Source organism: Furipterus horrens, unplaced genomic scaffold (genome assembly GCF_987537825.1).
Source record: "Furipterus horrens unplaced genomic scaffold, mFurHor1.1.pri manual_scaffold_13, whole genome shotgun sequence".
Classification (NCBI taxonomy): Eukaryota; Metazoa; Chordata; class Mammalia; order Chiroptera; family Furipteridae; genus Furipterus; species Furipterus horrens.
Window position 1 is genome coordinate 14,079,065 of NW_028327183.1, and position 26,622 is coordinate 14,105,686.

The 26,622-nt window shown below is 45.2% G+C and overlaps 1 protein-coding gene across 2 annotated transcripts; it reads left to right on the plus strand.

Annotated features, from left to right (window-relative positions):
* The first annotated feature begins 1,996 nt into the window (after positions 1-1,996).
* Positions 1,997-25,793, plus strand: PHAF1 (phagophore assembly factor 1). 2 transcript variants are annotated; one of them, XM_090260019.1, is made up of 16 exons: positions 1,997-2,117; positions 6,132-6,214; positions 10,204-10,287; positions 13,863-13,906; positions 15,765-15,844; positions 16,121-16,215; positions 16,845-16,942; positions 17,024-17,136; positions 20,288-20,421; positions 20,786-20,869; positions 22,228-22,310; positions 22,650-22,693; positions 23,135-23,178; positions 23,329-23,387; positions 23,972-24,044; positions 25,029-25,793. In XM_090260019.1, the coding sequence occupies exons 1-16, from the start codon at positions 2,054-2,056 to the stop codon at positions 25,113-25,115; spliced, it is 1,269 nt and encodes a 422-aa protein (XP_090116145.1). In that variant the 5' UTR covers positions 1,997-2,053; the 3' UTR covers positions 25,116-25,793. The 2 variants fall into 2 exon arrangements, with proteins under 2 accessions (XP_090116145.1, XP_090116144.1); XM_090260018.1 differs by having other exon boundaries at positions 24,745-25,096.
* Positions 25,794-26,622: the final 829 nt, after the last annotated feature.

The following is a 26,622-nucleotide window of genomic DNA, read 5'->3' on the forward strand; positions in this document are numbered from 1 at the left end:
GAAGCAACTTGCTCAAGGCACAAAACTGTTAAATGGCAGAATTGGGATTCAAGTTCCTAATCCACGTGCTTAACCACTATACTCTGGCCTGAGCCTGTCTGTCCAATCTTTTTTTTGGCTTGGACTGCCATGATGACTGCCTGTGCTCCCTAAATGCACTTATCAGTCCACCAGCACCCGAGTTCAATATTTCTGAACATCCCCACCCTCCATCTGGGGGAGGGGTTCTGACATTCTCCCAAGTTGGCCTACTTCCCTGAGGCACCTCTTCCTTCAATACTCTATACCAACTTTTGGCCTATAGCCTCCTCTCAAACCACCATCCCAAAGCTGTCATTTTGAACCCTGACAAAAACCTGGGTGGATCACACTTAAGCCAAAGGCTTGGGGATAGATAGCAGTGTGCAAAAATAACCTTTTGTTGACTGACATTGTTCACAGAAACCTATCTGCCTATTAACCCAACAGGGGCCTCTCCAACCTTGTTCTTCATCTCTTGGATTTTGCAAACTAAAAATCCTTTTAACATTGTTATCGAGAGTGTGTGGCTTTCTCTTTTTCTTTGTCTTTCCTTTCCCACACCCCATCCAGCCTGTCCCACCCCACTTTATCAGAAATAGGTCCCACCAAATGTTTTTTTGAATAGAAGAACGATTCCTTGTCTGATTGGATTTGAGTTCAAATCAGACGTTTTAATTTGACTATAATTACTCCTAACCAACCTTAGAAGTCCCCCCACCCCCACCCTCAGGGCTTCTTACCAAGCCATCTAGGCCAGCTGCCCAATTAACTCTTCCTAAACACAAAAACCCTACTAAAAACCTTCAAAGGGCAATGCGAAAGAACTTGGGTTCTACCACCTAGGACCACAGGACCTCTTTAACCTATCTGGGCCTCATTTTTCCCCTGTAAATGAGGCATAAGCTTACGTCTTCGGGTGGTTGTGAGAATCCGTTAAGGCTTAAGTCCAGAAGAGACCTGGTTGCCTTTTAGTTTTGGCACGGGCCAAAAGCCCAGGCTGCACAGGTTAGAGCCCCCTCCTCCGGTTTGTAGATGGAGAAACGAAGGCACAAAGAGCACTAGAGGTTTGGTCTAGACCACAGTGTTGGTGGCAAAGCTAGTTCTGGCTTGAGTCTGAGATGCTGCCGGGGACCTCGGGTCCCGGCCCGGGGTGGGGGAGTTGGAGAAGAATTGCCTACATCTATTCGTGGTCAGCGGGGAGGCCCAGACTAGCTCCTCCCGCTTCTACCTACTCTCCCCCCACCCCCAACTCCCGCGCCCACCATCATCTGCACAGAACTTAGGCACACTCCTCGCTCGCTTGAGTTCTACCCGAGTCCCAGGAGCGGCTGGGTAGGGAAGGAACCATTCCTGGGCAACCAGAGGCTGCAGCCGGCGTCAGTCTCGGGCCATACCGGGGATGGGTGCGCGCCCGCGGGCCGTGGGGCTCCTGGGCACCGCTTCCTCCCTTCCTGCGCATTGAAAGTGAGTGGGACGTGTGTATAGACGGCAGATGGGGGCTGTATAACCATGTCACATGTTGTGTTGCGTGGTGTACACATCCTTGTTTAGACGTGTGAAACGTGTGCGGCGCGGTGTGCAGATCTGGGGAATTCACGGACAATAGGGAGGTCCTCATCCTAGCCCTTCCAGAGAGTACTGCCAGCACTCCCGCCTTCGCCCTGACTGTCACAGTCGCCAGATCCAGAGTCTGCGCGTGCGCGACTCCGCCTTAGGCTCCTCCCCTGCGACTGAAACCCCGCCCCCGGCCCCGCCCTCGCCACACTTTACGGCCCGGCACGCCACTTTTGCCGCAGACGCTGCTGCTGTTGCCGCTACCCTTACTACCGCGGCTGCTGCTGGTGAGGTGAGCTGAGCCGAGCTGAGGTGTAGTGTGGTGTTGGGCCGATGCCACTGGCGACCGGGGAGGAGTTGGGGAGCCGGAACTCCGAGGGACGGCGGGGACGACGGGTCAGCTGCTGCTTTGTCTCCTCAGCTCCGGTCCCGTTTGCGCTGCCGCAGGGAGGCCGCCCCGGCCCGGCGAGCCGAACCAATGCTGGATCTGGAGGTGGTGCCCGAACGCTCTTTGGGAAACGAGCAATGGGAATTCACGCTGGGTAAGTGTGGGGTCCTCTCTCAGGATCCTCTTCGCTGGTCCCTTCTTCCTTCCGGGCCCTTTCCGCCTCTCCTGCGCCCACGGCTCTCCGCCTCTTGCGTCTTTTCGGCTTTTGGGGCTCCAAGCACTAGATACCTGCTCCAACCGGCCGGACCCGCCAATCTATCGCTCAGCTGGGCCGTGACGCCCTCGCCTCAGGCCTCAACAGGGCCCCTCCCGGGGCGGTGGTAAGGTAGCAATAATAATGACCGACACGCCCCAAGCACTCCAGGCCAAGCCCTGCTGTCTGGTGCGAGATTATCTCTAGCCGGCCTTCTTGGGGTCTGAGGGTGGGTGCTGTTGTTACTCCTGTTCCCATTTTACGGGCGAAATAGCTGAGAAGTGACTGAAACTGAAACGCCATAGCGGTCTGTCTCTCTTGCCTTTCCTGGGCTATGGGTTGTTTCTTCAGAATGGGACACACAGGCTCCCGTCCCATCATCAGATGTTGGGTACCTGGTCAGAGGAGTTGAGGAGAGCCTGCGTATGTGAAAGGAACCTCTGGCTTGTTTCCTTTTTTCTTTTTTTCCCCCTTAAATGTGGTTGATGTGTGGCGGAGTCCTAAACCCAGACCTTAGCTGAAATTGAAATAGAAGTTCAGGGGAAGTAACATTTCGTATGTAGAAAGCGCAGTTTGATCTTTTTGTTGTTGTTGTTTTCTGGGCCTAGTTTTCTTCATCCCCAATGTCATTATCTTCATGTGTACAAATATTTGCATTCAGTAACCCCAGTGTGTTTACTTTGATGTTCCAGCACTGGGAAAGGGGGTTGGGGAGCTAGTGTTAACGCTGTTTGTTTGTGCAGGCCTGAACTTCTGTCACACTAATTGGGGCCACTGGTCTGAGTCAGCTGCTTCACTGGGCTATAACTTACCTTTCAATCTGGAAGTCTCAAATCTATGGAGAAAGGGTAGGTGAGAAACTGGGCAGGACAGATTGTTGGTTGGGACCGGCTGGTGCTCAGTTGAATTAGCAACTTCCTCTGGGTTGTAGGAGCCAGTTTTATTGAGAGGTCTTAGCCAACTTCTCTCGTAACTTACACCACTCCTGCAGAATTCTTCCTAAAATCTTAGCTGGTGTAAAACAGCCCAGCCTCTTGTGCAGCAGCAGGAGCTTGATGGGGAGGTTAGTGATGTCTTTGCTCCCAGACCTATTCTTCATGCTGGTGCTGTTTGGCATCTCGTTAGGAAAGAACCTCCCCACCTACAGCTTCTGCTCATACCAGGACTTAACAGGGCACAGTGAGAACCGCAACCATAGCTTCAAACTGCCTGATGTTGTGACTAAGTTGGGGTAGTCTTTTTTGGCCAAAAGTAGTCATTAGGATGTCAGTTGAGACCAAGATTTCCAAAAAACAAGGTGGAAGAGCAAGGCTGCTTCTGTCAACTGTCATTTTGATAACTTAACTCCCACTCTAACTTTTGCTAGTTTACAGGAGTCAGTGGTTTGGATAGTTCTTTCAAACTGTCTAAATAGCAACCAAAAATGGTGAAAAGAGCATTTCTGTATAGTGGGTCCAGAATTGAACTTTGGGGAAAAGCACATAAAAGGGGCATGAGCCGTGATGTTTTCATTGTGGGTCTTAAAAATTCACACTTTAAAATCCTGTCTGCCCAAAAGATGGTGGCCATTTAACTTCCCCAGGGTTAAAAAAAAAGAAAAAAAAAGTTATTTTTGTCTCTTAATCTTCTCTCCAGCCCTCACACATCTAAACTACAACTAGGACTGATAGGTAGGGCTAGGTCTAAGAAGTGGATCTGTGCTTTAGACTTACATTCTTAGGCTAGAGAATCAGGCAATGCCTAATTCAAGTCACGAATACCTTGTAAAGCAAGGGTCCTCAACCCCCAGGCCTTAGACTGGTACCAGTCCAGGCCTGTTGGAAACCAGGCAGGAAGTGAGTTTGAATGTAATGCTCTTGAATCATCTGGAAACCATCCCCACCACCACCTCCCGTCCTTGGAAAAATGTCTTCCATGAAAACAATCCCTGGTGCCAAAATGGTTGGGGACTGCTGCTGTAAAGTAATCTCCATTTGCCAGATGAGGCTAAGGATGGTAGAGGTGATAAAAAGTAGTAGACAGGGATTTCTAGCTTCCCACTGCTCTATCTTACTGAGGATGAGCTGGGCTTTATCTCCAGGTTTCTTTTTGGAATCTGTGCTAATGCAAATGTATCTAGATCTTGCCATCATCTGCCTGGCATCATAATGGGGAGCTGCATCCAACTTCTTGGCTGCTTTCCTGGCCTTTGTTTGATGGTGGGAGATTAGAGAAATGCCAGCAACACAGGGACAGGAAAACCTAGGCCAGGAGGAATCTCTGAGAATGCTGCTGATGGCTTGATCAGTGATGGAGTAAAGGCAGTGCAAATGTAAAATGTTTTCAGTGAGATTTGCAGAATGCATTGGTGTGGAGGCATGTCTCTGAATGTACTTTTTCTTTAATGTTAAATACCCAAAGAGGATAGATTTAAATGATCCATAGAGAATAATATTCTTCTATGAGATTACCTTGTTCCAGAGAGACTGAAAGCTAACTTTATTGAAGGCATCACGTGCCTCTGTGGATTCTGCTTATGATGAAAACTGAATAAATAGTCATGCCTTAGTTTAGTGGGAAGGAAGGATTACAGAAATAGTGCATTAAGCTGTAATGAGGTAGAAGTTGAAATAAGGTGCTATGGAAGGGAAGGAGGGACTTGACCTGGGGGATTCAGGGAAGGCTTCTTATCAACCTACAGGAGCCAGTACCATCCCTGGAGCTAGTGAACACCAGGAAGGCCCTATCAGAAGGCTACTGCCAGATTTCTCATCCAAACTGTCTCCATCAAGTTAAAAACAAAAACAATGGGAAAAAAAGATGGTATGTAGGGAACTATAAACAACTGGGTATTATAATTAGAGCATGATGTACTGATGGAAGAAGAAAACAGGTTCCTTAGATTCCCAATTATCTTTGGTAGTAGCTGCCTGGGACACTATCAAGGAGTCTTTAGGGTCACTGGAAAAAAGGATATCTTTAGTCAAGTGTGTTATAGGCATGGGTTCAGGAAGAAAGTTTGGAGACTACTAGATTTGGAGAGATGGGAAGGAGGAGGAATCTAGAGATTTCTGGCTTGAGTGACTGGGTAGATGTTAGAGGTCAGAATACAGAGGAGAAGCTAGATTGAAGAGAGGAGTGAATAACACTATTTTTGATTTTGTTTTAAATTGTCTGTATGTGTTTTCTTGTTTGAAATATAATGGACTCTGAATATATACTTTTTGGTGTTGCCTGTGAGTTCCAGGAAATTTTGAGAGGCTGTTGGGGTTTGGAGTTTTTAAATGGCAGCATATATAAATGTATATATAATTGGCCATAAGTTAAAAAGTCAAGTGTTAATATTTAGAAGAGTAAGGACCTGGGGGAAATCCTTGGTAAGTAAGTTGATTCTGGTAGATGTGTGATTTTTAACTTTTATTTATTTTATTTTTTGAATTTTTAACTTTTAATGAGCCATTACAAGTCATGTGTTTCTAGACTCTCATTTGAGAGCTGAGACAGATGCCACAAAGGAAGAAGGGAAGGAACTGTCCTAGGATATATGTAGTCCATGGCAGAGTGAAAACCAGAACCTTGGTCTCTAGAATCACGCAGTCAGTGCTTTCTCACTCTGTTTTTTGGTTCATGCTGACCTTGCCTTCTCAAAGCTCTTTGCCTGCTTAGGAGCAGAATGAAAGTCCCCATTTTCAGAAACTTTTTTGTGTATTAACTCTCTTCCTTTATACAATTTAGCTATTCCCTTAGTGCTTGCTGCTAACTTTGTTTTAGCTCTTACTGCTTATTGAACTTTGATTTATCCTTATGTCTGTAGACCTTACTGAACCCCCCATCCCCACTCCAGGCTTTACTGCAGGGACTAATGCCAGTACAATAGTAGCTGTCAGTAAATGGACAGCCCAAGTAACCCATACAGATGTCCTTGCTTTGTTTCAGGAATGCCTCTGGCTCAAGCAGTAGCCATTCTTCAGAAGCACTGTCGCATCATCAAAAATGTCCAGGTTCTCTACAGTGAACAGGTAAGTGGTAGCTGATTTATTTATTGAAATAGCATCCCTAATCAGTGAGTCACCTCCAGAGGTTGATGATCTGGGAGAGGCTGAGTGGCAGGAATTGTTGGATCAGTGTGTTCGAATGGGAGAATCTTCAGCACTAGGCAGTTACCAAGCACTAATTTTTTATTCTGAAACTTTTGCCAGGTTTTGAAGAGCAGTAATGACTGAACTTGTTTGTCTGTTTGTTTCTTTAATTGTATTTGACTTACTGGTCCTTTGACAAGGACTTTTAAGTGAGAGGTCACCTCAGGGTCTTCTAGGGTGCTTGCTTTCCACTTTTGAGTTTAAAATAATCTTCTCTGCTTTGTTGGCTGCTTTGGTTTGTGTTCAGGATTATTGTTGTATACATTTCTACCTAGGAGAGCATCCTGTCCTAGGAGAGCATCCTGTGCTTGAAGTGGGTATATCTTAACCCTTTAGTGAGAATGATCTGATTCATAGAAATTGGAAAATATTGGCTCCCAATTAATGGACATATTTTATTCTTTTTTTGTCTAATTCATACCTGTCTCTGTTAGATGTTGGTCAGTTGTGCCAGGAATTAACCCCTATAGCATCATGTTGCATGTACCTACAAAGACCTTTTCAGTGTCCAGAAGAGCTTCCTGAACATCAGAATTCTTAAAATAATACTTAATTTTTTAAGTACATGAAGTTAGAGACTTTTTCATAGATCTCTAGAAATAGGCTTTTTTTCTCTCTCTAAAAATGCAATGTCCCTCTGAATTGTCTGAAACCTGTGGCTCTTCAATGACATGGACCATGTGCTGCCATGTAGAATGACATTTGTGGTGCTGTATGTGTCACAGACCATACAGAATAGTTTTGAGCTTACACAGGCTACAGGCTATACTCAAGTGGCTTTTCTGAGACCATTTAAGTAGTAGTTTAATGATTTTAGTTGTATTTGTTTCACTTAGTTTCATATCCTAAATAAATGACAGGTTATTTTTGACATGTAGGATTAGATGTGGATGAGATTTCTATGAGGCTTCCCAGTTTCACTTAGTGTCAGAGTTGAGCCTGTGACCTATACCCAGAAATTGTATTCGTACTGTACCCCTCTCCATCTTCAAGCAGGTGCTTGGATGTTCTTGTATCTACCACAAAACGAGGGATTTGTAGAAGTAGACAGGGCTCCTTGAGCCCTAGAGCCAAAATGAATTGAAAGTGAAGGGTGGTAGTTTTTCCTCTTTGTTGCACTCATATCATTCATAACCTAATCTGACTTTGTGTTACACCATGAGGGAATTACTCATGACAAGTAGCAGCCGTCAAAACAGAAAGCAGCTCAAGAAAATAGGCTTGCTTCTTGAGCTTGTAGGTAACTTGGAGGTTTAGTTAAATCAGATTTGGGCACCCCAAGATTAGATGCATTTGAAAATAGGCTTTAAATATTCTTAGTCAATTTTTTAGAATGTGCTTTATTTTTTATTTATTTTTTCAAGATCTTATTTATTTATTTTTAGAGAGAGGGGAAGGGAGGGAGAGAAACATCGATGTGCGAGAAGTGAACGGACCCGCTGCCTCTCATACACCCCCAACCGGGGACCCGCTCACAACCCAGGCATGTGCCCTGACTGGGAATCAAACCAGCGACCTCTTGGCTCACAGGCCAGCACTCAATCCACTGAGCCACACCAGCCAGGGCTATTTTTTATATCATTATCTTTGTTGTCTGTCATTCCAGTTTTGGGGTACAGATAATTTTAGCATTAAATTAATTTTCCCGAATATTTTCTAAGCACCTGGAGTCAGTTAGAAAACATGTGTTTAATAATTAGTCTGGTTCTCCTTCTGTGAAATGGGTATAGTTTCCTTATAATAGAATAATCTTTTTAAAAATATTTATTAACTTTTAGAGAGAGAGGAAGGGAGGGAGAAAGAGAGGGAGAGACATTGATGTGTGAGAGAAACATGGATCAGTTGCCTGTCACACACCCCCAACTGGGGACCAGCCCCACAACCTGGGAACCTAGGCATCTGCCCTGACTGGGAATTGAACCAGTGACTTTTCAGTTTCAGGCTGGCACTCAATCCACTGAGCCACACCAGCCAAGACTAATATAATAATCTTTTTATGAGGATTAGGAGGAGATGGTCTCTCAGAAATCTGATATGGTGCTTCCTACATGTGGTTCTATCCTCTTCTGCCCTTTTTCCCTTGCTTTTCATCAAGTGCAGAGAATAGTTTGGCCCAGTAAACATTTCAGAAATATCTTTTCTCCAGTAAATTATACCTTGGGAATAAAATTTGCATATCAAGTAGGTCCCATCTTTCTTAGAGGGAGATGTTAACAACTTACAAAAGTGAGCTTAACTGAACTATTTCATATGGAAGACTGCATAGTGCTAGGTTATTGGAAGGGCCTACTTCAACACCCCATAGTATGAGTGTAGTTTGGTTCTGGAGATACAAAGTACTAATAAAACATTGATTGTGAAGATGATTTATTTGCTTCCTTTTAAAAATTGCTTAGTTTTATGCCCTGCATTATAACAGGGCCAGGAAGAAAGTGATCAGTACTTGGGAGAATGTAAGAAAATTCAGATCCTTTCAGCATTCTTCCTCCAAGAAAGGATCTTGAAAGATGCTAAAACATTCTCAATCCTGCTTATCCCTATGTAATGGCCCTCTCAGAAATGGAACTGTGTATTCTGGGTTGAGAATAAGGTCATTAGTCCATTATCTTGCTTGAGATCTAATGGTTTAGACATTCATGTGACATTCTTCTAGTGTTTGCCAGAATGATGGTGCCACCATCGCCTGCCATCTTGTGGAGATCAGTGGGTTAGAGGGAGGGACCACACAGTCTGAACTCATCCCAAAAGGTTCTTTGGAGAGAATTTTTCTAGTGAGGCCCACATCAGCAGTGCTGCAGTCTTTATCTCTGACAGCTACACATTCATCATTCACTCTCTACTTTGAGAAGCTCTATAAAGAAATTTCTCAAGTCCTTTTGAGAGCTATGTGCGAGTTTCAAGAAAGGGCAACATGGTTAGAGCTATGAAGAGTCTTCAGATGTTGAGTCCTTGAATTGATTGCATTGGACCAGAAGCAGGCAGGTGGGGTCAACATGAGGAATGAGTGCAGTGTGCTGTGCTTGATGCATTCTTACCTACTACCTATCCTTACAACAACCCTAGAGGGAGGGGATGATGGTATTCCCATGAAGAAACTAGAGCTGAGAGAATTGAGAGTCACTTAAGGTCACCAGCTCACCTGGACTCAAGGCCAGCTCTGTCCACTACTCTGCTGCTACTCCCCTCCCCCTAGGACTCAGAAGGGGCAAATGTAGAAATATGAGACCTTAGATCTTAGACTTGGGCCCTTCAGAAAGAAGCACATGTGATACGGTATGGTGGGGGTAGGGAAGGAAAGAGTAAGAGTGTCATCTCATACATAATCAGATCACAAAGTACTTTGTCCTGGAATATGGCCCAAAATAGTCAAAGAATAAGATGTGTTCCCTGTGGATGGTACAGCCTGGTAGTCGATGGGCATTAGGTTCAGCTGATGTGCATAGAGTACTACCTGCTGAGTTTGGATCCTCTTGAGGCTTTTTCATGTGGCCTGCATTCCTCATCTACTGCCCTGTAGGGTTGACAGCTGTAAACCCATGCTACAGATGTGGACCCCGGGCCCTCAGAAGACAGTGGCCTATATACTCACATAATTTTGGCCCTTTCCCCCCGGGTATTATTACTGAAAGCCTGCAAAAGAGAGGCTCTTTTCAGCCAATATTTTAAAGTAGCAGCTGTAGGCTGGAAATAGAGCACACTGTGCATTTATGCAATAGTTTGTTTCTGGCTTCCAGACCTTGTTAGTTGGAGGGAGGGATTGACTGTCTGCACTTAGATATTCCCTGTGTATTGCATTTATATTGTAAGACTTTTAATAGGTGCTGGTAAGTAAATTAATTTTTCAGAGTGTTGTTTTTTTTATTTCGTAGTCTCCTCTAAGCCATGACCTCATCCTTAACCTGACTCAGGACGGGATCAAACTACTGTTTGATGCTTTCAATCAGAGACTTAAGGTAACTAAAGTTTCATGTCAGGCTGATTAATGTGTGCTGTTGTGAGATCTTTTCTGAAATTCCTAAGTTGGAGTAGACTTTTGAGAAACTGGGTTTGGCAGTTAGAAAGATTCTGGAAAGGACTGTAGTGTCCCAGACTCCAGAGGTAAAGGGGAAAGAGTATTGAGGATTTGGGGAGCATGTTTTGGGGAGGGGGCTTTTATATCGATTTAGAAAACAAGTGGAACTAAGTAAATGGCATAGATTTTCCGAAGTCTTTAAAAAGGTACTAAAAGAGATCCTAACTGCAGAATAGGACCAAAAGATTTAGTTCATTTTTATGTATCTCGTTGTTTTACTTCATTCTTGTCAAACAATATGACTTAGAAGATGAAAATTGGAGCTGTTCTTCCTAAAATGCTGTGGCTTACCACCACCAGCAATGAATTGATTCTTTAACTCCTTTGAGGAAATGTAAACAACTTGCTGGTGAGTAGGGTTATCTTAATTGGCGTTCAAGTGCAATTTACTAACACCTGTTTCAGTCCAGGATGTTTATAATAAACTATTTACAAATGCCTGGGTGTCACAGGTTAGTCATGTGACAAGACTCATGCCTCAGAGTCACAAGGTTGAATGTGGCTCTGGGCAGTGACATTCTAGAGCCATCATTCCTGTTAGGTTATGGAGTTACCTCTCCAAAAGACGTGGAAACTTCCTTGTTTTCAGCATCCCATCACAGGTGAGCTGCCAAGGAAAAGAATCTGTATATGAAATGAGAATTCCTCATTTATGATGGTTTTTCAAAAGCAGGATTTGATGTGAAATTTCTTCACTGATCTAAAGTTTCACACTGGGAAAAACTAGAGGATGGCTTTCAATATGGCTTCATCACAAATTGGGGGAAATTAATATCCCCCACTTTTTTTTTCTTTTTAATTTCAATCTTTATTGTATTTTTTTCCTGGAAATTAATCTTGAAACATCTTTAGAAAGAGGCATTTGACATTAACTTGGTAAATCCACTTTAGGAAACATAACTTTTGAAGGTTATGGGGAAGTTAATGTTGCCGGATGTTTATAGCAGGGCTTTTCATAGTAATGAAAAGCTGGAAGTAATCCAAGTGGACAACAAAAGGGAATGGCTAGGCAGCCCGTCACAGAATCACAGCATGGTGAGGACAAAATCATCTGTTTGCTGAGCACCTGGTACATCTTCGGTACATGGCCGAGTGCTTTCTGTGCATTTTCTAATTTAATCCTAGGAAGCCTGTGAGTTGTGCTGCTTACCAATGAAACAGCTGAGGGAGAGAGGATAAGTGTGGTCTGCCTGATCCAGCTTTTAACTGTAGATTACCAGTGTGCGGTGACTAGCCACTGAGAATTGGAATGGCTTAAGCTCTGTTGTTGGTTGTCGGAAATAAAGGTGATAAAAGCTGAAGAAAATAGTATGAGTGCATTAATGCACAAATGTGAGCAATGGGAAGTACATTAGAATGGGAAAGGAGGTCAAAAGTCTATCTCTTTGTGGTCCTTAGTGAAGGGGGAGGGGCTAGGGCCCTGCCTGAGCCTCAGGAAACAGAGAGTGATCCACCAGGTGCCCTTGCTGGACTCCAGGTCTGATCTGACCCATCTGCCTGTCCCTCCATCCACGAGCTTCAGAATCAACCTCTCCCTCATGCGCTCCTGCAGTTTCCCCATGCCCTCACTTGCTGCTTGTGAGTGAGCTCTGTGGAATAGGGCTCCACAAATCAGCCTTTATGACCACCTGTCTTTTCCTTGCCTATCTTGGCTGCTGCCATGTCTTCTCCTCTCTGGCAAAATCGAGGCCTTTTTCAGCCCAGAAAGTAGAAAATCATGGACTCTAGACCTTCCCAGCTGTTTGTTCTTGGGGTCCAGCAAGCTCCGTGGGCTAAAATCTGCTCATAGATTCTCCTGGTGACATGAAGGACTCCCAGATGGTGAGCACTCTGAGTCCCTTGCCGCCAGTGCTACCCTGTCATTAACTCTGGTCCACTGGGCAGGCAGGGTTGAAGCACCTGTAAGTGTTGGTCTGCGCTGTGGCAGGTTGGGTGACAGTGACATAGGAGGAACATCCTGGAGTCTTACCCCCACAGTGGTGCCCTTGAGGTGCCGTTGGCCAGCTGTAGTGGTAGTAATCAGAGGCAGAGTGCCTGCCTCTGCTGTATCAGCAGGTTCTGGCTGAAGTTTGAGGTCCTCTAACATGGGGTCCTGGCCTCGGTGAAATGGCATACCAGTGTGGCATGATAGGTTGCCATGCCCAGTCTTTCTGAAGGGAACACTGGGTGTCTTACAAATCACAGCTATTTCCCTGCCCTTTCTTGCATGACCTCTCTTGGCATTTCTTGCTTTCAAGCTTCATGTTGCCCTTAGCTAGCTTCATACCAGGCCGACTCGCCTGACATGCTGAATACCTCCCCTTTGTAAACTAATAAGCCAGACCTCAGGGGCCTTAACTTAGCAGGACCAGTGGACAGCATACACAAGTAGTGAAGGAGAGGGTTGATTCAAGTGCTGTGATGGCCCAGCAGAGGGAGTGATTCTTAGTAGCATGTAGGATCAGAATAGCTGCATTATAGTTAACAGGTGTCTGTCCAGCTTGCAAATTCAGTGTTATAATTTCTAAGTAAAGTTAAAGATGAGGTCTGGCCAAGAGTGAATTGCCTATTCCGCCCCTGTTTCTGTGACAAAGCCAGATACTTATATACCCAATGCCCCACAGCCCCTTCCAGAGTGAGACCCAGATTGTCAGGGCAAACAGACATTGAACCAACCCTGCTTATGCCTATAAAATGAGGCCTAAGACCTCCCAACTGGAGGACGGTAGATGGTCCTCCAGGCCCCAGCCTGCCATCCTGCTGGCTGTCAAGCCCTTGACACTGTTGGCATAGAGTACTTGACAGTGCTTATTACTTGGCTCCGTTAGTGGTTGAGTGTTCAATAACTTTTCCTTTGTCTCTACCCTGTGTTCTGAGCATTTTACTTGAGGCCAGACCTATTGAAACTTCACCAGGGTCCTCAGGTTCTCCAGGTTTAATCAGATATTCTTCATCAAGGATATATCTGAATATTGTCACAGTTGTTCTAAACTAATGTATTATGATTTGTTTTCTAGCAGGATAGACCTCTCCCTCTCTTTCTTTGCTCTGCAAACCACAATACTTTGAAGCTACTTTTGGAATTGACTTGATTTGGGTCTTTATAAGGCAGCAAAGTATTGAATAGAAGGAAAGGGGCTCCATATCCAAGGTTACAAACTTAACAAATTGCATGAATTTGTTTTTGTGAAGGGTTACACTGTCCTGTAGGGGTGGTATGTGCAGTCTTCTCTATGATCCAACCATAGATTAGGTACGAGAACCTTGACCCAGAGCATCCACAGACATCTGTTGAACAATCCACTGGAAGAGGGGGTGAAGAGGTTATGTTGTGTGTGTGGTATGGGTTTTTCCTCCAGATTTAAAGAACTAAAGGTAATGTGCAGTACTTCAGGATAGATTTTTTTTCTTCACTATTTTGTAGATGTCTTCTTAATCAACTCTAGGGCAGTAACAACTCTTATAATTTTTTTTTAGGTGATTGAAGTATATGACTTGACTAAAGTAAAGTTAAAATATTGGTGAGTCTCCTCAAAAATGCTGTATAACAGATCTCACTTGGGCCAGGGAGGATCCCCAGGGCTCCCCCCTCCACGTGGTGGGACCTGTGGGGCCAGGTGCTAAAGGGAGTGTCTCTGTACCCTTCCCATTATTTGCATTCTTCCTCCCCACTTGGGGGACTCCCAGTTGGGTACTGGCCCATTTGTAAATACCTTGAGGGGGAGGGGTGGGGTTATAGCTGTTTTGTTTAACTGGAACTGGAAGAGGGATCATGTCCTACCTTATGTCCTTCCAGGAAGGGGGAGGGACACTGTGATCTCACTCCTTTACTGGCCCCTGCCACTGTCAGTCATCACACTGAGTTCACATCCCTTGAGAGTTTGGATAAATTCAGGTCAGAGCTGCAAGTATGCAGCCCTCAAGTGTCATAGAAAAACAATTCACCGACAACTGATCACTCCATTCAGAAGCATGTTGTCTTAATATACAGTGATAAGAAACTTATTTTATGGTATTTTCATTAAAAGCTTGATTGAAAAAATGTATATTGGTGAGTTTTCTCCCTTGCTGGTGTGTGTCACAGGCTTGGTAGAAGTGGGCTTTATCTACTACACTTATTACGTTAGTAAAGGAATGCCATTCATAGCGGTTCTGGGATTAGAGCCTGGTGCCATGATTTCCTCAGACAGCCTTCTAGCCTACTCAGTTTCCAGGAAAAGCAAAGCAAACCTTATTAATAACATGCTGTGTGTAAAACACTTCACGTATATGTCAACTTATTTAATCCTCACAGCACTGCAGGACCTCAGCTCAGAAGTGATGTAACTGTTTCTTGAGTCACAGCTGTCCTTCCCTGTACAGCATCTTTTGGCATCTCTTCATGCTTTCATTAGCAACAGATTGGGACAGTCTAGTTAGGTCTGACTTTGAAACCTATGCTAAAGAAATGCCAAAAGAACCACTACTTGGGGGCCAAGATCTGCTTTTTAGGATAATGCTTGTATGATGCACAAATATCTGACCCTTGTGATGGCAAGGCACTGTTCTAGCACCTAGAGTGTTCTGTCCAGTAAGTTTCCAAGGTCTAGTTGTCCTAGGCTTGAGCTATGCATTCATCATTTTATTAACCTCTGTGACTTTGGGAAAGTCACTTACCTCTTTAAGTTTGTTTTCTCATCAAAGAAACGAAAGCAATAATGTGACCATTGGGTTAGGAAGATTGCATGAGATAATGCTGGCAAATAAAGTACATAGCACAGTGCCTGGTTAAGAAAGTCATGTTCATCTGAAATCATATGCCCCTGGAGGTGTTTTTCCTTTGCATGAGATCCATCTCTCCCCCTTTTATCTAACTAGTCACCTAATTCACCTGCCCATTTAGAAAGCAAGCTGCCTTGCTTGGTCACACCCAAGTGTGGATGCCATATGGTTGAGACTAGATTTATCTCCTGAACTGTGCCTGGTGACCACAAATGTCTTGGGAGGCCCTAGAGGACCAATACTATATATAAGCCTCAGGAGAATTGATTTGTTCTGACCTCATTAATTGTCTATTATTTCAAAGTTCTTTAATTAAACTTTTATTTTGCTATAATTGTAGGTTCACCTGCCTGTGATTTTTGTGGGGTTTTTTTTGTTTTTGTTTTTTTTTTAAGATTTCACCTCCCCAACTGGGCACCTGGCCTGCAACCCAGGCATGTGCCCCTACTGGGAATCGAACCAATGATCCTTTGGTTCTCAGGCCAGCACTCAATCCACTGAGCCAGACCAACCAGGGCCCACTTGTGTTTTAAGAATAACTCTTCCAGCCATCATCTCCAATGATCTGTGAGCCTATCCTGGGAAGCATGGTATTAAGAAGTATCTCTTGTTTTTCAGTGGAGTACATTTTAACTCTCAGGCCATAGCTCCCACCATTGAACAGATTGACCAGTCTTTCGGTGCGACCCATCCTGGAGGTAAGCCAAGTCCATTTCATTCCTCTGGTCATATGTGGCAGCCCATAGTAATAGACCTGGCACATTGTCCCATCCCAGCTGCAGTCCCCTGAAGCCCAGTTTCTATAGTATGTGGGGGTTGATAATTTGAGTGTGAAGGAAACTCCTCCCTCTTGTTTTCAGACTGGCAGGTTAGTTCAGAAATGAGACACAAGGAAGGTGTCAGTTGCCAGCCTGGTTTGTTTGCAACTTCTGATGCCATTCAACCATGCCATTTCCTTCTCCCCACTCTCACAGTGTACAACTCCGCTGAGCAGCTCTTCCACCTCAACTTCAGAGGACTGTCTTTCTCTTTTCAGTTAGACTCGTGGACTGAGGCTCCCAAGTACGAGGTTAGTTCTTCCCTTTCCCTGGTATTGCCCAATGCCCAGGTTATATGGGTAAGCAGACAGTGCTATTAAGGGAGACTAGACAGGTACTCTTTCTTTGGTTTCTTTGTCTCTAAAGTCTTCAGGGGTCAAGGGGGTAGAGTGGGTAGGGTTGACAGGAAGAACAGAACCCAAGCTGGCATTCCTAGGACTTGGGCACTTCCAACTGCAGAGTGAGGAAAAGCTCACTTTTCAGATATTAATCCTGCCTAATGACTAGACCATTTTTCTCAATGACCTAGAATTAGAGAGTTTATCCTGGATTTTTGGTTACCTATTGTTTTTAGCAAAATGTTTCATTCATCCTTAGGCAACAGCATCCTTAGGGTTATGAAATGATAGCTTTTCATAAGGCTTACATTTTATTAAAGGGGGCATTCTTGCATTTTCTCCCTGATGAAAGAAAAGAAAAAGAAAGTAAAATTATAGATAAACTTGCATGATTGAGGTGAGTTTATTGACCCAGAGCCGGATTTAACTCTGTGCTTTGACCTGGCCAGTTCATGAAGACCATGATTGCTGGGGAAATGCCAGAGCCTGAGTCACATGGCCTACAGTGTGCCCTTAATAAAACTTTTGTTCTGTGTTTGCAGCCCAATTTTGCCCATGGTCTAGCTTCTCTCCAGATACCCCATGGAGCAACTGTGAAACGAATGTACATCTACAGTGGAAACAGCCTACAGGATACCAAGTATGTGTTGGGGAGCCACAAGCTTCATGCTAGGCCTGGGAGATAAGGTAAAGCCTGTGCTCATTTTGTGCCTGCCCCCAGGGCTCCCGTGATGCCCCTGAGCTGTTTCCTGGGCAATGTGTATGCTGAGAGTGTAGATGTTCTTCGAGATGGAACTGGACCCTCAGGTTTACGACTTCGCCTACTTGCTGCAGGTCAGTTACTGGCTTCGGGGTGGTGGATTCCCTTTTATGTCCATATTGAGACGGTCTAAAATCCCATGTGCTTAGGGATAGTTGGTAGACGACAAATGATGCAGATGTTAAAGCTTTCATTTAAATTTGTGAAGGGACAAGACGTAGTCCTATCATTAGCATATTTTAATAAACAGCAGTAACACTGTTTCCCTTAGCATGTATATAAGCCAAGCCTTCTTTCAGCTAATGTAGCTTTGCATTGGTTTCCAAGCTATTTCCTGGAGATGTATGTTGTGTGCTGCAGTGTTGTGTGTTCTCCATCCTTTAAGCCCAGTTCTCAGAGTAGGCTGGCTGGAGGGACTTGGTAATTGTGGTTTAGCCACACCCTGCTGAGATTTTGCTGTCCTTGAACAAAGAAAAGCATTGCTGCCTTCAGTAACTGGTCTATCCAGGATCCATGCCTTATCTTGTGATTTCTTATGTCTGTCATATCTCAGATGCTTTGGACCTTGTATTGGGCTTAGGACAGGGATCTTCCGTGTGGAGCTTGCCTCTGTAAACACGGCCTGGGAACTGACCTTCACAGAACTCATAGTCTAGCCAGTCTTTGTTCATAAATCGGGGTCTTGACATCAGTCACTGGGCATTGGTTCTCAACTGTTAAGAATCTGGTGTATAAAACGAACTTGCTGCCCTGAACAGTTACAGTTCACAACCTCCAGGTTAGAAATTTCTTAAAATTTTTTTTTTCTTTTTTTTTTAAGCCAGGGCAGAGCACCAGCTACCTAAAGGAATATTGCACCTGAGCTGTAGTTTTTGAGAGAATTGAGATGTGACAGCGTAGTCAAATGATTTAGGGCTTGTCTTCTCCAGAGGATCTCTGCTTGAAACAGAAGAATAGTCAAGGGTGACACAGTTATCCCAGGTGACAGCAGGAGGAGCCTGGGGGGAGTGGGGAGGGTCTCAGCTAATTCTGTTTACCACCCTGTACAGTCACATCTCACTGCTTTCAGGGTCAGTGAGGAAAACACTTTGTGAAGTCCAATCCAGTACTCCTTGAGAAGTCTTTTTCTTTTCTTTTTTCTATTTTTTGGCAAGTGGAAGGTTAACTTGTTTCAACCAACCCATTTCTCCCATCTCTTTCCTTATGGCTACAGTGATTTTTTTTTCATTCTTTAGAGAGAGAGAGAGAGAGAGAAACACCAATTTGTTTGTGCACGTATTAATGAATGCATTGGTTGATCTTGTATGTGCCCTGACCTGGGATCAAACCCACAACCTTGGCATATCAGGACGACACTCTTAAGAAATTGAGCTCCCTGATCACGGCCTACAATAGAGATGCTTTTAACAGGGAAAGTGAGTTCGATTGTTTTGGTCCCTGCAATAATTTATAGGAAGACTCATTCTGAGGTATCAGAAACTAAAATAATCTCTTAAACCTAAAGCTAGGCGCTGTGGCTGGTGTGGCTCAGTGGATTGAGCACTGGCCTGCGAACCAAAAGGTCACCGATTTGATTCCCAGTCAGGGCACATGCCTGGGTTGGGGCCAGGTCCCCAGTTGGGGGCGTGCAAGAGGCAACCACACAGTGATGTTTCTCTCCTTCTCTTTCTCCTTCTCTTCCCCTCCCTCTAAAAATAAATATTTAAAACAAAAACTGAAACTAAAGGTAATTTTACCTGGGTAGGCTTCAGGCAGTAAAGAAGGGTGCCTTCCCAATAGCCCCATCTGACATCACAAGTATATGGTAGCTGGAGAATTTGGACACACAGTACAGCTTGACAGAACTTCTGGTGGGTTCCAGATTTACCTAAGATACAAGATTTGTGAACAGCGGTTAATGTAGTCTGTGCTTTTCTTGGGACCTAGTTTATTTATTTTAAAAAAGATTTTATTTATTTTTAGAGAGAGGAGAAGGGAGGGAGAAAGAGAGGGAGAGGAACATCAGTGTGTGGTTGCCTCTCACACAGCCCAACTGGGGACCTGGCCTGCAACCCAGGTATGTGCCTTGCCTGGGAATCGAACCAGCGACCCTTTGGTTTGCAGGCCAGTGTGCAATCCACTGAGCCACACCAGGCAGGAAAGAACCTACTTAATTTAAACACCGCTTTATTTGCTGTTCAGTGCATATGTGCTGTGAATAAAGACTTGGGTTAACTGGAGAATTCAGTACCTAGTTATTTTATAATTTGGATCCCTGAAGTCTTCTGTACTTAACAAATGGATTGTTGTTCATGAAAGGGCTTTGTCAACTGTAAAGTCCTGTGCACCATAAGGTGATGTGGTGGTTATTATGGTACCAGGAGTTGCAATTTCCCTTGCATTCTTGGTGCTTTTTTCCCCTTTTTGGGGGTGGAGTGGGGGGGTGGAGAACACTTTGTCTTTCTATCCACAGAATGGGGCAAATTTTATTATTTGCGTGTCTATTGCCATTTTACAACCAACTCGCTGTGTGTGTTTAATTGGAGCCATTTCTGAAATGTATTAAACATTCTTCCCAAAGAAGAAACTTTTGACATATCAGAAGATTTTTTCATTTTCCCACTTTCTTGGCTTGTCTCTTTAAGTATTAGTGTGTCAGTTTTTTGTGGAATTAGGGAGTGAGTTAATGGGTGTTTCACTCTTGGCTCTTTTACAGAGTGATATTTAGGTCCAAGCTCTTGTTGGATGTTACCATTGAGAAGTACCTCCTGGCATAAAAGTACCCTTTATCTTATCAGGACCTGCAAAATGGCAGAAAATGATAGGATCTTATATGCTTCTGTAGCACCTATGCTGCTGTTTGTTGTACCTCAGTTGTGTGATGATTTGAGTGGGGTCTTCATCATGTCATAAACTCCCATGTGGGCAGAGACTCCTATTTTACTCACCATTGTTTCCTCAACATCTAGTGAGGAGTCCTAGCCCATGATGATCAATAATAAATATTTAGTGAGTGAGTGAGCAATGTTTGCAGAGCTTCGTGTTATTTTTGTGGAATTAAGCGAGTCTGGCATTATTTGGAGAAGCTGATGATCTAGCATCTCAAGCCCTGGGGCCTGATATTTTCTGCTGGCATGCAGTCTTGCCCCTCATGCAGCTTGCAGTCATTGGCCGCAAAGGAATCCTGGGCTACATGGTCTTAGGGCCCTGACAGGGAACCTGACGACCTCTCCCTTGTTCCTGCAGGTTGTGGACCTGGCCTGTTAGCAGATGCCAAGATGCGGGTATTTGAACGTTCAGTGTATTTTGGCGACTCTTGTCAAGATGTTCTTAGCATACTTGGTTCTCCACACAAGGTCTTCTATAAGTCAGAAGACAAGGTGAGGGAAAATGTGTTTACAAAGTACATAGGTCCTCTCTTAAATTTTTTAAATCATTAACTTAATATTGAGTAAATTTAAACTGTTTGCTATTTTCTCATAGAACCTGTTCTGTTGAGACAGATGGAGAAGTAAATTAAAAGCTCTTTTCTGACCCTTGGTCAGATTGTCCTGCCTTTCCTTGGAGCCCAGTCTATATTCAATCACAGCTGCCTGGGTTGGTTGGCACCAGCAGTTGAAACTCCCACACCCTTGCCTACCCAACAGCTTAATGTCATAGAAAAAATACGACTTGTAGACTTTTGTTTAATCCAAGAGCTGTTTTAAGGTGTTGGATTTTAATTCATTATTTTTTCCCCAACAGATGAAAATTCATTCTCCTTCCCCTCATAAGCAAGTTCCTTCCAAGTGCAATGACTACTTTTTTAACTACTTCACTCTCGGGGTGGTAAGTCACAATTCCTTAGAGCAGCATTTAATTTCTGTGGGGGTAGGTAGGCAGTGTACCCGGGCACACCTATATGTATATATGCAGTGGTAACTGTCTGGCAGCAGGAAACCTAGCCCCAGCTGGCTTTGCCCAGTGTTGTCTTGTATGGCAGACCTTTCCTGCCACCAAGATTGCTGAGACAAAAGGTTCCCTGGTATGTCTTCTTTTCTGACAGAAACATGCTCCACAGGTGGAGGCTGTGGGAATCTTTCAGGTTAAGTTGTTTCAAGAATTGCCCTTTTGTAGAGCATAGGATCCTCTTCTGTAGTCATAAAACTGAGAGATTAAAATGGCTCAAAAACAGTGGGAGTATACTTATGTATGTAGGGGACCACCCCAGAGGCATTATTGTAGCCATATGCTCTGGACCTAAGGTGCTGAATGGAGCTGATGGGCACCATCAGTGCTGACAGTCCAGCTGGTAGGTGGATTTTGTGTGTCAGAAATGATTGTGGGAACACTGCACCAGCAGGATACATCTCAGAGAGAAGGGCTAACTAGGGCCTGAGATCCTGAGGCAGCAATAAAAGGAGATTCTAGAGAGGAAGAAAGGAGACTGGGTCTGCCTATTTGGGTAAAACCAAACGGGAATAGTGAGGAAATAGTGGTGGGATCATAACTTCTTGGGGGTAGGATGGTGCTAGGAGAGAATGATACTGTTATAAACTGAACCTTGTTTGAGTTCTAGAGCCAGTGATGACTGGCAGGGAAGATGGAACCAATGGATTGGCCCTAATAGGACTTAGTGTAGCTATTAATGGAGGGATGGAGTCAGGGGTAATCTTGGGGTCACAGGCCTAAGCAGCTGGCAGGGCGTGAAGCTGGGAAGGGTGTGAAGGAAAGGAGGAAGTGTTCAGTAGGCAGCATGAAATCTAGGTATGAGTCCTGGCAGGAGGCTGGAAATTTGGTTCCAGGGGTTGCTAACTCCCATAGAAGAATAACCAGCTGCCTTGAGTCCCTTGAGTTAGATGGCCCCTGAATCATCTTGGTAGCCTTTAAGTCAAAATCTGTGTCCAGTTAGATTTTTTTTATCAGGTGCTTATCTGGAAACATCTGATGTGTTTGAGTTCCCAAGCAATGACTGCTGGCACAGGATTGGAATGGGGAGGCCTATAGACAGTTGGTGCCCCCCACTTACTGAAAATGCCCACTTTGCTTGACTTCAGTTGTACCCTTGATTGTTGCTAGGGAGAAAGCTCTTGCCTGCAGGCATCCCCATTATGGAATGGGTGTCTGAGTTGGACATGCCCCTTGGAAAGACCCCTGCCCTGCCTCAGTAACATTCCCTACTCGGGCATTCTTGTTTTCTATCCCAGGACATCCTCTTTGATGCGAATACTCACAAAGTGAAGAAGTTTGTCCTTCACACCAATTACCCTGGGCATTATAATTTTAACATGTGAGTACCTATGCCTGTCCCTCTAGGAAGTGAGCTTTGGACTAAAAATCCCCAGGAAAGAGAGCTTATGGCTTTCAGGTTCACTAATTTATTATACTTGAGTTCTTGCTGTTTTATGGGAAGTGAACATTTACTGAATGTTTGCTCTGTTCCTGGTGTAAAGCCTAATACCTTCCACCTCTCCATCTGTACCCATTTTACAGATAGGGAAATAGATTCAGAAAGCTTGGTGGACAGGTGTGCTTTATTCCTTTTTTCCTGGGGTGCAAGGTTGAGATGTGGGGGTGGTTAGACCGCCCAGGGTGCTCAGCCTTTACCCGTTTGCCTTCTCTCTCTTAGTTATCACCGTTGTGAGTTCAAGATCCCACTAGCCATAAAGAAAGGTGAGTAGTGAGTGTCCTCGGGGTAAGAAAAGGCTGTTGGGGTCAGTCACTCATGGTGAGAAGGGACAAGTGATTCAAGTAAAAAGGATGGTAGTGGATGGGTTTGTGGGGTCTTGCCCACCTACTTCTGCACATAGCCTCAGCTTCTCTAGACAGAGCTCTTTGTTCTGTGCGTTGCATTGTTCTTTGTATGTAGTCTCTTCGAGGCCTTCCAGGTCTTTTCCTGTGACCATGGATTGCTTGTCTCTTGAATGGAGAGTTTCATATCCACAGATGATCATCCAGGTGCTCCCAGCCCAGCCTTGTGACTGTTGTCCACTCTAAAACAGTCTGTCTATCCTCCCTCCATGCTCCAACCCCAGTACAAAGGGTGGCAAGGCCTGGATTCTGCCTAGGGCTGGATCAGCTACAAACCACTCTTGTGTTTGCTCTTTTTTTCAGAAAATGCAGATGGTCAGACAGAAACATGCACAACCTATAGCAAGGTGAGCTCCTATTTTCCCATCTGATACAGCCTGAAAATGAGGTGGGCATGAGCCTACCAGCAGTCTGGGGCCCATGTCCTCTGGGCCAGCCATTGGTCACAGGTGTGGTCAGGCTCTGCTGACCCCCTGCTGCCTTCATCCCTCTTGCAGTGGGACAACATCCAGGAGCTCCTGGGTCACCCTGTGGAGAAGCCTGTTGTCCTACATAGGTGAGTGGGAGGTTGCTGGCTCAGACCACCCCATCAGAAGGCCCAGAGAAGAAGCCTAGCAGTGGATATTGCTTAGAAATGATAGACACACACATATTTTCTGTCCCCATCCTGTGCATTAGTAGTAGGCCTGCTATTCTACATATTTACCTCCACCAGAGAGATTGCCTACTGGAGATAGCTTCCCCTCTCCCCCACCTACCTCCAGGTATGAAGGCCTTTTCACCCTAGTTATTGAGAAAGGGAGGCCGACTGTCCTGGGCTCTTTTTTGTCCCATCAAAGCTGCTACCTGTTGTAGTCCACTGCCCAATACCCAGTACCTGGTTGCCATTCTGCCTGCAGCTCTCCCTCTTGACTTCTCACCACCCCAATCCAATTCCATAGAAACTCAATTCCATAGTAACTTTCTGTGCCCTGTTGGGCTTTGTGGGATTCAGAGCTGAGTGAGGTCTGTTGTTGTATCTAGGACCTCAGGGGCCTATGTGGAACTTAAAGATCACTTCCCAGTGGTCCCCATCCCAAAAGGAAGTGCTGGCCTGGCCTGGCCTCTCTGCCTCTCTAATTCTGGCTTCCCTGGCCTCAGGTCCTCCTCCCCTAACAACACCAACCCATTTGGCTCCACATTCTGCTTCGGTCTTCAGCGGATGATCTTTGAGGTAAGCTCTGGGGACTGAGAGGCTGGTGTTCATGGCAGGGACAGATAAGTCATTCACAGAGATCAGGGAGGACCTAACAGCCCTACTGGGCAGGTTAATCCTTCTCCAACAACTCTGTCTGCTGAGAACCTGGCCTACCCAATTTAACAGTGAGGGTTCAGAAATTATGTTGGAGAAATTCAGGGTCACAAGCTAAAGCAGTAGTCTATGTCCATTAAGATGAGAGGTAATGGTGATCCCACATTTATGTCTGAAAACAGTATAGCAAGGAGGGGAACCACAGGACAAGTGGGACTCATCCTAAGGGTTTGGGGGCGTCTTAGAATGGCATGTAAATGAATGTGTGGCTATAGATGCTCTGTTGGCTTGGGATAAAAACGGCCCACCCCTGTTTTCTTTATCAAATCCGTAGAGTTCCAGAAGAACTGGACAAATGGGTGTGGTGAAGTGTGTGTATCCCATGAGGCACAGGCAGACACTGGGGCAGAAATGACCCCTAGCATGAGATAAGGGATGTTGAGGGATTGGCCCAGCCCTGTGTGCAGTTGTCTTGTACACAACCTACATCCCGTGTTCAGAATCTTCTTTGGGTCCCTTCTCTGCAGTCACAGCCCTGGGGCTGATCCCACTGGTGGTTTTTGTGGGTCTGATTGCTTGCTCTGCCCTGCCCCCTTGACTTGCTGTCCTCTTCTCACACTAGGTTATGCAGAATAACCACATTGCCTCGGTGACCCTGTATGGCCCCCCCAGGCCTGGTGCCCATCTGAAAACAGCAGAGCTCCCCTAGGGACATCACCACCCATGCCCCTCTCCCCCGTGGAACTGTGCGTTGCATCTTCCTCAGCGGGCCTTCATGTGCCACCTGTGGGTTTTCTTGGACACCTTGCCAGTGTTGAAGGGCTGTTGTGATGTTCTGAGATGGGGCTCAGGCTGGGTGCTCTGCCATGGGGTGAGAGACCCAGATATTCTTCTGTCCGTCCTCAGCCTGATGGTGCCAACAGGGGACAAAGACTGCAAAGAGAAGCACAAACCCTGAGCCTTGGTATCTGGACCCAGGAGCTTTCGACTTAACACGTAAGGAGGCAGGGATCTGTCTCCCCTGTCCCACACACATTGGAAAACTTGGGACTCTCTGTGGCTGAGAACACAGGCATCCAGGACAAGGACAAGGTCCTGCCTTTGGCCCAACATTGCCACATGATCCTTAAGACAAGCAGGTGGCATGTCCATAGTACTTGGTTGCAACTTTTGCACTACATCCACTTTAGTTACTTGATGAGCTGGCTGTGGCCAAGGTGGCCCACCTGCCCTTCCTTGTTCCTTTCTTGCACGTGCTCCCTGCCAGGCCCAGCAGGCATACCCAACTGGTTGAGACACAGTTTTCTACCATCCAGGTACATGCCCAGGCCTGGTTCCCACCCTTCTAGGAGCCAGGCTTCAAGGTTGCCTATGCCCCATTCTGCCCCAACCTGGCTGGCAAGGCTGCATGTTTCCATACTGTTTGCCTCTTTTATTTAATGCCAAAGTTTTAGCCAAAGACATCTTCCTCTTTTTGTTGTGTTTCAGCATTCTGTTCTGCACTGTGGGCTGGCTCCCCTGTTCCAGCAATGGGCAGTGTCCCTTGGCTGGGCTCATTCATGGCTCAAGGCCTCTGGGGACTCAAGGAGGGCTGGGCTGCTCAGTCTCTTCATGGGTCTTGCTAAGGAAAGTAGCAGATGTGCTTTAAAAATATTAACCTTTTGAAAAGAATTGAGAAGAGAAATGTATAATTTTATCCCATTTTTAATATTTTGGTCTAGCAACTTGTGATACATAGATGACAATTTTGTGAGTTTTTCAAATGTGTGTACAGATTTTTGTAAATACGACTTTTTGTAATTAACTCATGTACAGCCTCATCCTGTATAGTTTAACAATGAATGTGCAGGGGACCTGCCCCAGGCTCCTATGTGATTCCTGGGCCTAGAGCCAGGCTTGTGTGACACTTCCATGACTTTGTGACTGACTGGTGTCTTCCCATTTGGACTGTGGCCTGGCCAGAGACACCCCCAACCCCACTCCCCACACATCCCACTATTGGGGAAGCCATGACTGATCTTACCCTCCTGAAATGGGGGAGCCTTCCTCATGTCCTGCCCACACCTCTCCTCCAATAAAGACCTGTGCCCTCAGCAACAGCTCACCATGTGCTGTTGCCGGGACATTTATACTAAAATAAGCGTGGGAACATTGATTGTTTTAAAGAATACAGGAAAATGTATAGCGGAGTCATCTTAGGAGAAGAGGTCCTTTGGCTCCTCTGAGGGGTCAATACAGCCTTCAGGAGGAGATTGTCATAGTTGTGTGGGCATAAGTTCTTGTGCCCAGGGTAGGTGGAGGTGAGGTAAGACATTAGGTAGGACCATGCACTTGGTCGTCCCTGTCCCTCTATCCCTTGTGTTGCAGCCAAACCAGGGCCCAGAAAGGGGTGGCTCCTCAAAAGGAATACAAAAGATCTTGACAAGGCTGAAAATCCAATTTGGAGGGATAGGTGGAAAGCAAAATGTCTACTTTTAGATTGAGTTTAACAGAATGCCTG